The sequence below is a fragment of the Cydia pomonella genome, chromosome 24, assembly GCF_033807575.1.
Source record: "Cydia pomonella isolate Wapato2018A chromosome 24, ilCydPomo1, whole genome shotgun sequence".
In the NCBI taxonomy this organism is placed as follows: domain Eukaryota; kingdom Metazoa; phylum Arthropoda; class Insecta; order Lepidoptera; family Tortricidae; genus Cydia; species Cydia pomonella.
The window spans coordinates 11,408,088-11,421,696 of record NC_084726.1 but is presented as its reverse complement, the minus strand read 5'-3'; the positions used below and the strand labels follow the sequence as shown (position 1 = coordinate 11,421,696).

The following is a 13,609-nucleotide window of genomic DNA, read 5'->3' as shown; positions in this document are numbered from 1 at the left end:
CCTTTGAGTTTTTTTTAAAAAGACTCAATAAATAACTCGCCTCGGGACTTAAATGACTCGGAAGCAGGGATCGGAAACCGGTATTTTTTTGTATGGGAACGAAAACGGTATTTTTTCGTTCTTCGTTAATTATTTCATTCCTAATCGGGCAATCTAATAATACGAAGTCGTTATCTAAAAACACAACTGAGTCCTACATTTTGAGTATAAAATAAACCGAAATATATGGTTATTTCGATGTTTTTGCAAAAAACCGGTTCCGATCCCTGCCCGGAAGTATTTAAGCGCCGAGTTTCGTAAAAACGAGTCGAGTTATGCAAATTCAGACTCAAGACTCGAGTTCGTAGGAACTCAGTAGTGTATCAGTAGTGTGTCAGTAGTGTTGGTAGCAACACTAGCTGGAACTGCCAGCGGGCCGTACTTTGCCCACCACTGCTGTAAACACTGACCGCTTTGGTCTAGTGGGTAGTGACCCTGCCTACGAAGCTGATGGTCCCGGGTTCAAATCCTTGTAAGGGCATTTATTTGTGTGATGAGCATGGATATTTGTTCCTGAGTCATGGGTGTTTTCTATGTATTTAAGTATTTATAAATATTTATGTATTATATATATCGTTGTCTAAGTACCCTCAACACAAGCCTTATTGAGCTTACTGTGGGACTTAGTCAATTTTTGCTTGTATGTAAATTCCATGTTGACGTGTAAAAGTGCCCTTGTGGCCTATTTGCTGAATAAATGTTGAAGTTGAAGTTGTCTCGGATTTGCCACAGGTCCTGGGACCCTAGGTTATGCTTGGCAACTTATCCCAAAAGTACTAATACCTAATATTTATTCTTTAGGTACGACGAAAACCTAATGGGGGATGAAGAGGACAGAGCGCGCCTCGCCGCCATGTCAGAGAAGGAGAGAGAACAGGAGATCTTCAAACGTATAGAGCGGAGAGACCTTATGAAGACCAGGTTGGTTTCTATTATTTTTAATTACCGTAAAACCACCCAACTATAGTCCAAAGCTCCCAACTATGGTCCACAGATAAACTCAATTTTTCTCGTTCAGGAGTATATTTTACTATATTTTTGTAGTTCTAAGGCAAAGTATGTTTATAAATGGAAGGTAAAACTAGGAGTAAACCACAAGGAACATTGGTATAGATACTTAATTTCCTTTTGAACTTGTGGACCATAGTTGCAGTATTGGACTATAGTTGGGTAGTTTTACGGTACATGTTAACGTGAGTGCTCAATGTAGTACATTACTGCAGAGGCCGTGGAGTAAGGGAATGCTGGACGAGATTGCGGTAGACGGCCGAGTCGTAGACGAGGCCTGATAAAGCGAGTCTTGCAATCCCTGTTCCGGCCAAGGATTGTATAGTGCTTTTCTCAAACAATGTAAGAAAATATTATAATTAAAATAACTACTAAGTAACCAAGTAAATAAGTTTAAACTTGACATTTGAAAAAGCTATTCGAGCACCATGTTTAACCGCCTATAAATATAGTACCATAGATTTTTTTTTTGTTTTTTTTAATTTGAATGTCGCAAGTATGCTTACAGAGAGTGGTCGTTGGCTGTATGTAATATTTCCTTTGTCAGTCTAATCTTAGTGAGCAAATTTAAAAAGTTAGAGCAGCAGGACAATAACGTACGTTTCATACTAACTCCCTACATTAACACTTTCATTGCCAGGCCAAAACTCAAGTCCACCGCTGAATGCCGGCGTAAAAAAAACATCTATATAAGACTCCCCCGTGGAGTCCAAACGCGCACTCGGCGACTAAACAACGCTGCACGCCAAGAACTCCGCTGGGGAGCTCATTTATTTCTATGCCGTATGCCGACGACTCCTCTAGGGAGTCCAGGGCTGTCACAAAGGACAAAATTGCCAACGCCATGCATTTTTAGTTGCATAGTGAGCATAAATACATATTATATTAGGGAGGTATGTCGGATACCTACCTACTCTAAAACTTTATTTACTAGGCTAGCTATTAGTATAAAGCTGCGTACGAATTTTTGTAGTCCTAAAAAACGAGGTATATTGACAACCCTGAAAAATCGTAAGTTTCGTAAGAACTCGCTAGAGGAGTCGGATGGCATGGCCTTTAGTCATCTATAATTGTATAGTACGAACTCCCCTCGGGAGTCGCGTGGCATGTGAACAAAGTTTTCGAGAACTCCCTAGTGGAGTTCTTGGCAGTGAAAGTGTTAATTCTTGGCCTAGGCCAAGAAGTAATGTAAGGAGCCATAAATGAGCAACTTCATGTCTTCATTTTGTGACATTAACGCATAAATTTCAGATTATGTTTAAGAAAAATATTTTTTACACGAATTCTCTCTACGTAAATTTTATTGTTTGTTATTATTTTATGTAACATTTTATTTGCTAGGGAAGTTTGCGGGTATACCTAAATAATTCCGTTTACGTATTACTATTCTTATTCGTTCGCATTTTCTCAATGGTTAGCTGGAAGAGATCCCTTTTGGGGATAAGTACGTCTTTGTACATAACTAACATTTTTTTTGTCTGTTTTCTGACAAACTCTGTTAACCTATCACATCGGGATATAAAAAAATCATCATTATTATATTTTTATTATTATTTCATTGCAAGTTTGAGATAAGCAACATACATATCTCGGCGAAAAACGTGGTTGCCGGCCGCATATGCATATCCGTCTATATCTACTTGGCCTGCAACCCTTCGTTTCCTGGCCTCTATAGTATTGGATACATACTAGTTATAAAAATATAAAAAAAAGCTTTTATTTCGGACCAGATATCCATATTACAAACAACGAATAATTAAAATATAAATTAATTAATGAAATTAATTAGCTTATGTATTCTGTAGCATTAGTTTATGAGACTGCTAGCTTACCAGTCTAGACGCGATTTATTTATTTAGTATAAATTTCATTTTGACACTTGGAGAGACTTTACGAAGCGCTGGTGGCCTAGCGGTAAGAGCGTGCGACTTGCAATCCAGAGGTCGCGGGTTCAAACCTCGGCTCGTACCAATGAGTTTTTCGGAACTTATGTACGAAATATCATTTGATATTTACCAGTCGCTTTTCGGTGAAGGAAAACATCGTGAGGAAACCGGACTAATCCCAACAAGGCTTAGTTTTACCCTTTGGGTTGGAAGGTCAGATGGCAGTCGCTTTCGTAAAAACTAGTGCCTACGCCAAATCTTGGGATTAGTTGTCAAAGCGGACCCCAGGCTCCCTTGAGCCGTGGCAATATGCCGGGACAACGCTAGGAAGAAAGACTTGGAGAGACTTTACATCTCCAAATCTCTGACATTGGGGACCTTTTACATCCCCAGATTTAATTATTTTTAACCATAAAGACTATACATCTCTGTTGATTTGTAGTAATTATTTATTTTAAGATTATTATAATGTAATGTCTACCCAGGTATTGGCTATTTTATTTATATTTTTTTTTGTATTTTCATGTCACTATATGATGTTGCTATAAATGTTGTATTGACTTATAAAAGAGCCCTTGAGGCCTACTTGCAGAATTAATTTTAGAATTAATTTTAAGCAAAAACGGCTGCGAACGATGCTATTAAGCTTAGAATAAATTTAAAAGTGTAAAAATTACTGTCTTGGGTGAGACTTGAACTCCAATCCAATCCAGAGGCCGTGGGTTTCTCACCCAAGACAGTAATTTTTTCACTCTTAAATTTATTCTAAATTTTAGAATTTTGAATAATGTTTCTAGATGGGAGATAGAGCGCAAACTTCGCCTCGCTCGTCGCTCGGCCACGGAGCGCTCCGCCTCGCCCGGCGAGATCGCCCGCCGGCGGGACGCCAGGAGACAGAGGAAACAGAAACAAGAACAAAAACAAGCTAAAGGTATGTCTAACATACTCTATTCTCGTCATCATCATATCAGCCCATTATCGCCCACTGCTGAGCATAGGCCTCTCCAGTACGCCACTTATCTCGGTCCTGGGCCAATCTCATCCAGAAGTGACCCGCAATCTTCCAAATGTCGTCCACCCAACGAGCCAACGGACGCCAGGGGCTTCTTTCATCCGAAAGCGGCCACCATTCCGTTAACATTTTAGTACACCTGCCATCACTGTCTAGCAGCATGCCCCAGAACACTCGCCCAGGACTTTCATTGGAAACATTCACTATGCTCGTGATTCGTTGTAAGCCTTCACCAAGGTCATATTCCATAGAAAGCCTCTACGTCTTAGAATTATTGTTAGGATATGGGACGCCAGAGAAAACAGAAACAGGCCAAATGTATGTCAAATTTTCGCGATGCTCGTAATTCAGTATAAGGCCTCGGCAAGGTGAAACTCCGTGGAAAGCCTCGTTACTAGTTGAGTGAAAGCCCATACATGAGAAGTACCCAATTATAGTTTGGTATGCGAAATCTTAATTCAATTCGTTGTCTAAGTACTCTCAACACAAGCCTTATTGAGCTTACTGTGGGGTTTAGTCAATTTGTGTAATAATAATGTCCTATAATATTTATTTATTTACAGTTAACGAGTAAAAAAATATGTTATTTGTATTATTTTGACAGCCGCCGCCGCTGCAGCCGAAGCGGAAGAAAAGGAAAGAGAACCGGAGAAAGAGAAAGAAGCACCACCGCCGAGCCCTGGAGAGATATTGGACGACCCTAAAGATTCAGGTACTTACTTAATTATAATATTTCTAGAATTCACATACACACTATTTATTTATTTAAACTTTATTGCACAATACATGAAGAGTACAAATAGCGGACTTAATGCCAGAAGGCATTCTCTACCAGTCAACCATGAGCCAAACCGAAAGATCCTAATTGGTGCAGGGTCAGAATACAGAGTAAAATGACAAAAAAAAAATCACAGAATTATATAAAATATACGTACATAAATAATATGATACATAAATATAAATGACCTCTACACTATTGACCTCTTTGATGTGATTTTAAGACTATTTTACAAATACATATTACATCTACATATTACCAAAGAAAATTTGAAATAGAGTTGGATTGTCAAAGAAAACTTAACCACAGTAAATTTACTGACACCTTTCGACACTTGATTATAACTTTTAGAACACCATTGGACCCGGTAAGTAAGTGTTTTATTTGTAAATATAGGTAGAATTACATTGGTGGTCAGTTTATATATGTACAGTTTCACTATATTTTGCCAAACGGCGTACAAAAACATTAAACTTAATACTAGAAACAAAACTATCATGCTCACAGAGTACGAGTAATTATGTAATCCTACTTACAGCTATGACAATTCAATAATTAATATCAGGTTATTTATTTATTTATCGTATGGCATTTTTACTGGATTTAAGTTAGATATTAATCTAGAGATTGATGTTTGCACTCTTCAGATACTCGATGGCCCTTTCACTAAGGTTCGCGAGGTCTTCAATCCGTCCCTTGAATTTGGTGAGAGGGCATTCCAGAACAATGTGTTCGACCGTCTGCTCGGGGTCACCACACACACACTGAGGGGAGTCACACCAGCCCCATTTATGCCAATGGTGGGCACAGTTTCCAACACCTGTTCGTATGCGGTTCAGTTGACTCCATACCCGGCGCGGTTTGTCGAAGCCAGGTGGACGTTTATTTGGGTTGAGTGTGAAAAGTTGTTTTTCCTTCAATTGTTGGGCATTCCACTCAGTCATCCATGAGTCGCGTATATCCCACTCGTTGTCAGCACCATACCAAGAGCTGGCGGGTTACGGGACTTGAGTCGTTTCTCTCCGAAATCACTGAGGTCTTTATGAATAGGTAGCGTGGGTTGGCATTTGGTTTTTATTGCCTCTCGGAGATGACACTTTTTTCGCCGCAGGTGTGGTGGTTCTTAATATCAGGTACAACAGTTTATAAGAATTGAAATTGTCAAAATATAAAATATAAATTTGTATCATTACGTATAATTCATAAATATTATGTCCATTAGATGTCTATTAAAAAAAAAAAACAAATTGTTGTATACATATCATTCTAAGTCATCATTTTAATAACCAGCAATGGAATAATAAGTAAGCTGTCACGTTTTGATATTTAACAAATTTAACACATATCAGTGTAATAACGAGGATCAAAGTCGAATGCCGTTCTAAAAGTTTTAAATTTTATTGCACATGCAAAAAGGTCGAACGAGTATACGCGCATAAATAATGCGTCATGGCATTCTCTACCAGTCAATCATAATATTTTTTCCCGAGTTATGGATGTTTTCTATATATATATTTATCTATTATTTAACTTAATTATGTCACCTAGTACCCATTTATTTGCTTCTCTTTTTAACCGTACGATATACTTTCGTTGTTTTTGTTTAAAATTCAAAGAAATATTATTAATTGGGTACTTGACACATGTTGAATATTATAACAAAATTTAGTTAAATGGATAGAAAGTGGGCCATTCATTATAAAAAAGTGGAATTTAAAAAAATATATTGAGATTATAGAAAAATACAAGGCCCTGAAGTCTCAAAAAAAAATTTTTTTTAGCCGTCAAAAATAGAAAAGATAATGGTACGATTCGATTCCTTACATTTTATTGAAAAATTAATTGTATGACAACTATACACATAAACGCAATATTTTAGGGTCAAAATGGCAATTTCCTTGATCTTCCATACATTTAGGACAGACTTATATGATGTGACGTCACATCACCTTATCATTTTGTTAGAGGCGTTTCAATCGTTGAGTGCGAGCGTCAGACTTTAACTCTCATTTCTGACCTTTGTGTTGCTTAAATGCCATGAGTCCTATATAGACATTTGATCCTCAGGAAAATCAAGATCGTTTGACATTATTTACAAAAAACAGTCAAGTAGCCAATTGTCCTGATCTACTAAGATTAGTTACTTTCAGTTGTCCGCATCACCCCTTACGCCCTCGATCGCTGTTTCTGTGTTTTTCGGTCAAAAACTATTCCAGGCATACCTTTTTCAGACGAGTTCCTAGTTACTATAATAAACATCTATTCGAAGTAGATTGTTTTCAAAATTCGTTGGTTAGTCTAAATAATATAGTTAAACGTAAGTTGTTTTAATGTAATAAGTACATATATCAGTTATTTTTTCTATCGGATTCAAAAATTTGCATTAGCTATATAACTTTATTTATAGTACATATGGTGCTAACTTCCCGCACTAGTGCGGAAATTAGCATATTACGTTACTGTATCGAACATTTAAAGGGCCATATGTACTGTAAAACGTTGTACGATACACGTGCGAATAGGTAATTCGCAACTCGTGTCGATTTAAAACACTCCCTTCGGTCGTGTTTTAATATATCGCCACTCGTTTTGAATTTCCTATTTTTCGCACTTGTATCGTAATGTACTATTATTTCAGCTAACATAATTTATAATTTATGAACCTTCAGGTCTTTTTGTTGTATTTTCCTTTTGTTGTGGTACAGTCAACTAATTTTATTCCTAGGCCACTATAGAACCATGGCATAATGACTTCTACGACAGTGCTTATTGAGTGATGCGTGTCAAGTATCTAGTAGTTAAAGCGACAAGGTTCTATAGTGGCCTAGGATTCTAATTGGTTGACTGTACATCGTTTGTATTGCATTGTTGATATGTTTATACGACTGTTTGGTTTCTGAATAAATTAAAAATAAGTCGTCCTGCGTAAGATTGTTTCCAAATATGTATTTATAGCTCAACGAGGGGGGTGGGGTTAGGGTCGGCAACGCGCATGTAACTCCTCTGGAGTTGCAGGTGTACATAGGCTACGGAGACTGCTTAACATCAGGCGGGCCGTATGCTTGTTTGCTACCGACGTAGTATATTCATATTCATATTCCTTTATTGATAAAATTACGAATTTTACATGTCAAAAGGTAATACAATATATAATTAGGTCGATGTCAATTTAAGTACAATTTTTTATTTTTTTTTATTTATTCGTTAGCATACATGATTTTTACAATAACAGGGTAGATGTCTCTTTTTAAGTATTCAGAGATACAATTAAGATAATAAATAAAATAAAAAAATATATTTTGTACAGAACCATCAGAGCGTTCGGCCTCCCCCCTGTTCGGCGCCAAAACGGAACGGAAACGCAACGTGGACGACCGCCGCCAGAACGCCATGGCGGCGCTGCGCGCGCAGCGCGACGCCAAGGTCACGCGCGACAACCTGGCGCGGAAGCGGCGGGAGGCGGAACTAAAAGACAAGGATAAAGATGAAGATGATGTAAGTACTAAACCTTCGCCACGCTCTAGTTTTAATATAAATAAATAAATATTATAGGACATTATTACACAAAGACTAAGTCCCACAGTAAGCTCAATAAGGCTTGTGTTGGGCGTACTTAGACAACGATATATATAATATATAAATATTTTATAAATACTTAAAAACATAGAAAACACCCATGACTCGGGCACAAATATCCATGCTCATCACACGAATAAATGCCCTTACCAGGATTTGAACCCGGGACCATCGGCTTCGTAGGCAAGGTCACTACCCACTAGACCAGACCAGTCGTCAAAAAACCCTCGTTAATAAATATACACCTTCGTTCACCACCCATGGCCACCCCGTAACATCATCGTTTTGGTTTTTTTTGTACAAATTTTGTACTTGAGTTGAGGATTTTTTCAGTCTTATGCATACCTATTATGTATGTTCATACTTTGAATGTATAAATGACATAAGATAACAAGAACAGTACAAAATGAGTACATTACGGTACAAGTGTGAAAAATAGCAAATTCGCAACGAATGGCGACCTTTTCCCACGTGTATTGTATAACGTTTTACAGTACAATACAAAATTTTCAACATATGTACGTATAGGACTAGTTACCGCACTAGGGCGGTAAATTAGCGCCATATGTACTATAATAGTACATTACGATAAAAGTGCGAAAAATAGAAAATTTGCAACGAGTGGCGAATTACCTTTGTACACATGTATCCCATAACCTTTTTACAGTACATATGGCGCTACTTTACCGCACTAGTGCGATAATTAGCACATTACGTAAGTATGTCGAAAATGTAAAGAGCCATATGTACTGTTTCGGTTTAAAACACTCCCTTCGATCGTGTTTTAATTTATCGCCACTCGTTTTGAACTACCTATTTTTCGCACTTGTATTTTAATATACTATTACACGACATATGGCCCTTTAAATTTTCGATGTCGTTACGTACGTAATTATCGCGGCGGTAAAGTAGGACCATATGTACTGTAATAGTACATTACGATACAAGTGCGAAAAATAGGAAATTCGAAACGAGTGGCGATAAATTAAAACACGACCGAAGGGAGTGTTTTAAATCGACACGAGTTGCGAATTACCTATTCGCACATGTATCGTACAACGTTTTACAGTACATATGGCCCTTTTATGCTAATTTGCGCACTAGTGCGATAAAGTAGCACCATATGTACTGTAATAGTACATTACGATACAAGTGCGAAAAATAGAAAAATCGAAACGAGTGGCGATAAATTAAAACACGACCGAAGGGAGTGTTTTAAATCGACACGAGTTGCGAATTACCTATTCGTCGCACATGTATCGTACAACGTTTTACAGTACATATAGCCCTTTAAATGTTCGACACAGTAACGTAATATGCTAATTTTCGCACTAGTGCTATAAAGTACTGTAAAATAAATAACGTGATTATTTATAGGATGCAGACGAAGAATTGATAGGCGGTTCGAGCAAACAGAGCGTCAAATTGAAGGCATCAGACATATATTCTGACGACTCGGGATCTGACTCGGATGATAACAAGTCACAAGGTGAGCTTTAACTATACCCTGTATCTTTAGGTATTTAAATAAAAGTAAACAAAATCTCTCCTTGAGCCAGTTGAGGGTAGATGAAAACATTACATGATCAAATAATGTAGGTTAAAGTCAGGTCGTTTAGTGACAGATCCAGGCGGTTTTGTATTTGGTTGGTTAACCAATAAATGTTATAACTACCCGAAATTTTACAAATTGTTTGTTTACTTTTATTTAAATACCTAAAGATACAGAGTTATAGTATTTGATAAGTAATTGGCTTAAAATGTGGATACAATACCAATAAAAATCACAAAAAACGTCACACCAACCGGGCGGTACAACCAACGCGTGGCTTACAAGGAAAGGTGCCCAACTGTCCGGTTCCGATTTGATTTATATTTATATATGTTATAGAGTGGTCTAAAATAACGGACACGTATTTTTTTTAGCTGCCCAAACTCAACCTATTGGGAGAAATTGTCCTCCAAAGTACTAAAAAGTTACTAAATCTTCTAACTCCTATAGAAAGTGATGCTCGAGCAACTTGCTAGTAAATGGCTTGTCTGAGTATATGTTTGAAAACAGGAAAAAATAATGTACACGTGTTTTGTTATATCTGCTTAAACTCATTTTTTCCTAAAAAAATCGACATTCGAAGTTTTATTATATCTTATTGCTAAAATTACACATAAAGACGGGTGTTTTTTTAGGAAAACTTGAGCAGATATAAGTATTCCGAGATTCCTGCCGAGGCCGAGATCTCGGCTCGATTTTAGGCCGAGAATGCCGAGACCGAGATCTCGGTCAGACCTTATTAATTGTCATGTGTGTAAGATACATAAAATAAATAAGGCACGCGTCGTCGTGAAAACCCTAGGGCGGTAAATTAGCGCCATATGTACTATAATAGTACATTACGATAAAAGTGCGAAAAATAGAAAATTTGCAACTAGTGGCGAATTACCCTTTCCGGTGCATGCGACACTAAACTCAAAGTACACCAATCCTCAATTACTACCAATATTATATCAAACTATTCTCATAACGAATGAAACTCAAATGAACTTGTTACCAAAATGAACCGTTCTCGATTTGCACTTTCCTCAATATGGGCCAATTCCAAATGGACTGAAGCTCATAAAAACCGATACACAGAAGGCTCTTTTCCCAAAATACCCTAAATTTCAATCACAGAACACCCGTTTCCCATAATGATTGATTCACAAAACGGCCTTTTCCCAAAATACACTAAATTCTTGATTGTCATATTTTAGGAAAGGAATCGATGTCATCATTTTGTTTCTTGAGATTTACCATGGCCAAGAGGAGGTCAAGCACTGAAATTATTTTTTATTGAGAACCAAAAAGGGCGCCCGCTCTCCTTTATGACGGGTACAGGTATAATTTTAGTCACGAGAACAAAAATTCTAAGAATTGGAAATGTGCGAATCGCACTACTGGTTGCTTCGCATCCGCGACATCATTTGATCCTACGCGATTGGATTGAAGCGAAAAAAAATGTAATTCCCACTTAATGTGTATGGGAGGCCGAAGATATTAATTTGTATATCTATGTCAACTTTTAGCTTAATAGCACTAACCATCACGGAGCAAAGCTGCGGACGGACAGACAGAAAGACAGACAGACAGAAGTTGATTACGGAACCCTAAAGATAGTAAGGATAGGGAGGTTACAAAGAAAGTTTTTTGATTCAGTGTATACGTTTGGAGGAAATTGCCTTCCTCGAAAAATTTTGAGCAGTAGTAGTCGTCCGAATTGCCCTATATAGTTCTATAAGGCAATACTGACATCTTAGAAAAATACTACTATACCGAGCTTAACAAAAATATGAAAAATCAAGGGAATAGTGCTGTTAGCGACGCGACTGAAAACTTAGATGACGCTAAGATTAGTTAAGTTTAAATACGATTAAGGCTGTATTCGAAATAAAGATTTTATCCGTTAGGTAGGGCAAATATATAATTAGATTGTTATTAGACATAAGAATTATGTAATCGTTAGTTATATCAGGTATTATTCGATATTTAGGTCACGCAAACCCTAAATCCCAATTCCTTATTCGAAGAGCGAGATGGACGAAGGAATAAGAAAATAAAGAAAACTTATTCATTGGTTCATAATTATAGCCAATCACACGCAAATAAAGACAAGGAAAGGTAAAAAACAGCGAGACAGAAAATCTCGATCGTGATTGGTCAGTCAATTTCCCGTACAGAATTCGATTACGCTCAGTTGTACTATGAGACGCACATATTTAGGTTATTATCGCAGTAATTACTTCAATTAGACTACTGAATGTTACGTATAATCGTAGAGCGTGAATTGCTTAACACCCTAATATAGGTCATGTTATCGTAATCCTAGCTATTAGATAATAGCATGCCGTAAACCGTCGAGAAACGGGCTATTGTTCCGAGCGCGGGCGAACAATAGGCTTTGTATTCGTGAAGTAAGCAAGTCGGACAGGTGTTATTGTTTTGTTTCACTGACCTAGTAACCGAGTTAGCGTGTTATGCAACATTTAAGTCGATAATTAGATATTTGTGAGAATTATAGTGATGTAAGCGATAACGAGATAACACGATTTGACCCGAACAAAGCCGAATTAAGTAACCGACCAATCAGAGGGCTTGATTCAGAGCGAATCGAAACGCGTCTTATCTCCTTATCGTAAGGGTGTTCCTTTTCTACGAAATTCGTATATAAGCGAGGAAGGAACGGAGTGAAATCGTAGTCAGTCGTCGAGTGATCCAGCAACCAGAAGCCTCAAGAAGAAACCAACCGGAAGAGAACCAGAAGCGGTTCAATCGCGTAGTAGGGATTGTAGGAGTATTTTTATACCTTTGTATCGCGTGTAATAAAAGTCAGTTTTGTGCGTAACAGTAGTTTATTTAGCTATCTCCTCGCGCATCGTATTCGCTCCTCTTCACGCGGCGACGTAGAGGGCCGTGGTCACGGTCTTGGCAGTAGGAGTGGTGGCGACAGCCCGGTGCCTTCTCCATTGAGCTATCGTCGGCTGATATAGCGCCGCGGGCTGCTATATTTTCCTGGTCCTTCGAGCACCGGATTAACTGTCAGCCCATCAAGACCGTCGAGATCAGCTTCTACTCTGCGTGAAGAACCCCATCGTGCGACATCGTCAAGATGCCGATAATTCGGACCAAGAAGGCTACGTCGGTACAGAGCGACGAAGACAGGCAGCGTTTCCTAGACGAAGGCGCGGCGGCGGCCCAACATCGTGAGGTTGCCCGCGAACACGCTGAGAGGACAGAGGACGCCGACGCGGAGCGCCCTCCCCTCCCCCCTGGCGAGTCGGCCGACGCGGCAGCGGTCACCCATCGAGCTGCTAGCGCGGAACCGTTAGGCGCAGCGGCTACATTATCGATCGACGACGTCTACCAGAGGCCACCGAGGTCTCCCTCGCAAGATACGATGTTGCTATGGCGAAGGGACCTGAACCAACGCCTGCGACGTCTTGCGAGACCTACACCGATCCCGTTACGTCATTCGAAGACAGTGGTTAAAGACGTTACCACATCGCAACGACCGAAGGATACTCCAAAGGAGGCGAGCACTCCGGGTAGGCACACCCGTGCGCAGTCCGTGTGCTCACAAGCGAGTACCGTCATCGAGGCCAGACTCTCGCAAGCCGAGCTGGAGGCGAGCGAGCGGCTAGCGGAGATTCAGAAGAAGGAGCTGCAGTTAGAGGCCGAGTTAGTGAAGAAGAGGCTGGAAGCCCAGAAGCTGCAAATTCGTGCAGAAGCCAGTGAATCCGACGCGGCATCCGATAGGAGCGAAATCGGACCGCAAC

The 13,609-nt window shown here is 39.0% G+C and overlaps 1 protein-coding gene across 5 annotated transcripts in view; it reads left to right on the top strand.

Moving 5' to 3' along the window:
• The window catches only part of LOC133531126 (RNA polymerase-associated protein Rtf1), a 65,936-nt gene that overhangs the window by 9,728 nt on the left and 42,599 nt on the right, over positions 1–13,609 (top strand). For all 5 annotated transcript variants that reach the window (XM_061869247.1, XM_061869249.1, XM_061869246.1 and 2 more), the window contains exons 5-9: positions 841–960; positions 3,731–3,864; positions 4,550–4,657; positions 8,031–8,218; positions 9,677–9,788. In XM_061869247.1, the coding sequence (XP_061725231.1) occupies positions 841–960; positions 3,731–3,864; positions 4,550–4,657; positions 8,031–8,218; positions 9,677–9,788 (662 nt within the window). The remainder of the gene's footprint in view (positions 1–840; positions 961–3,730; positions 3,865–4,549; positions 4,658–8,030; positions 8,219–9,676; positions 9,789–13,609) is intronic.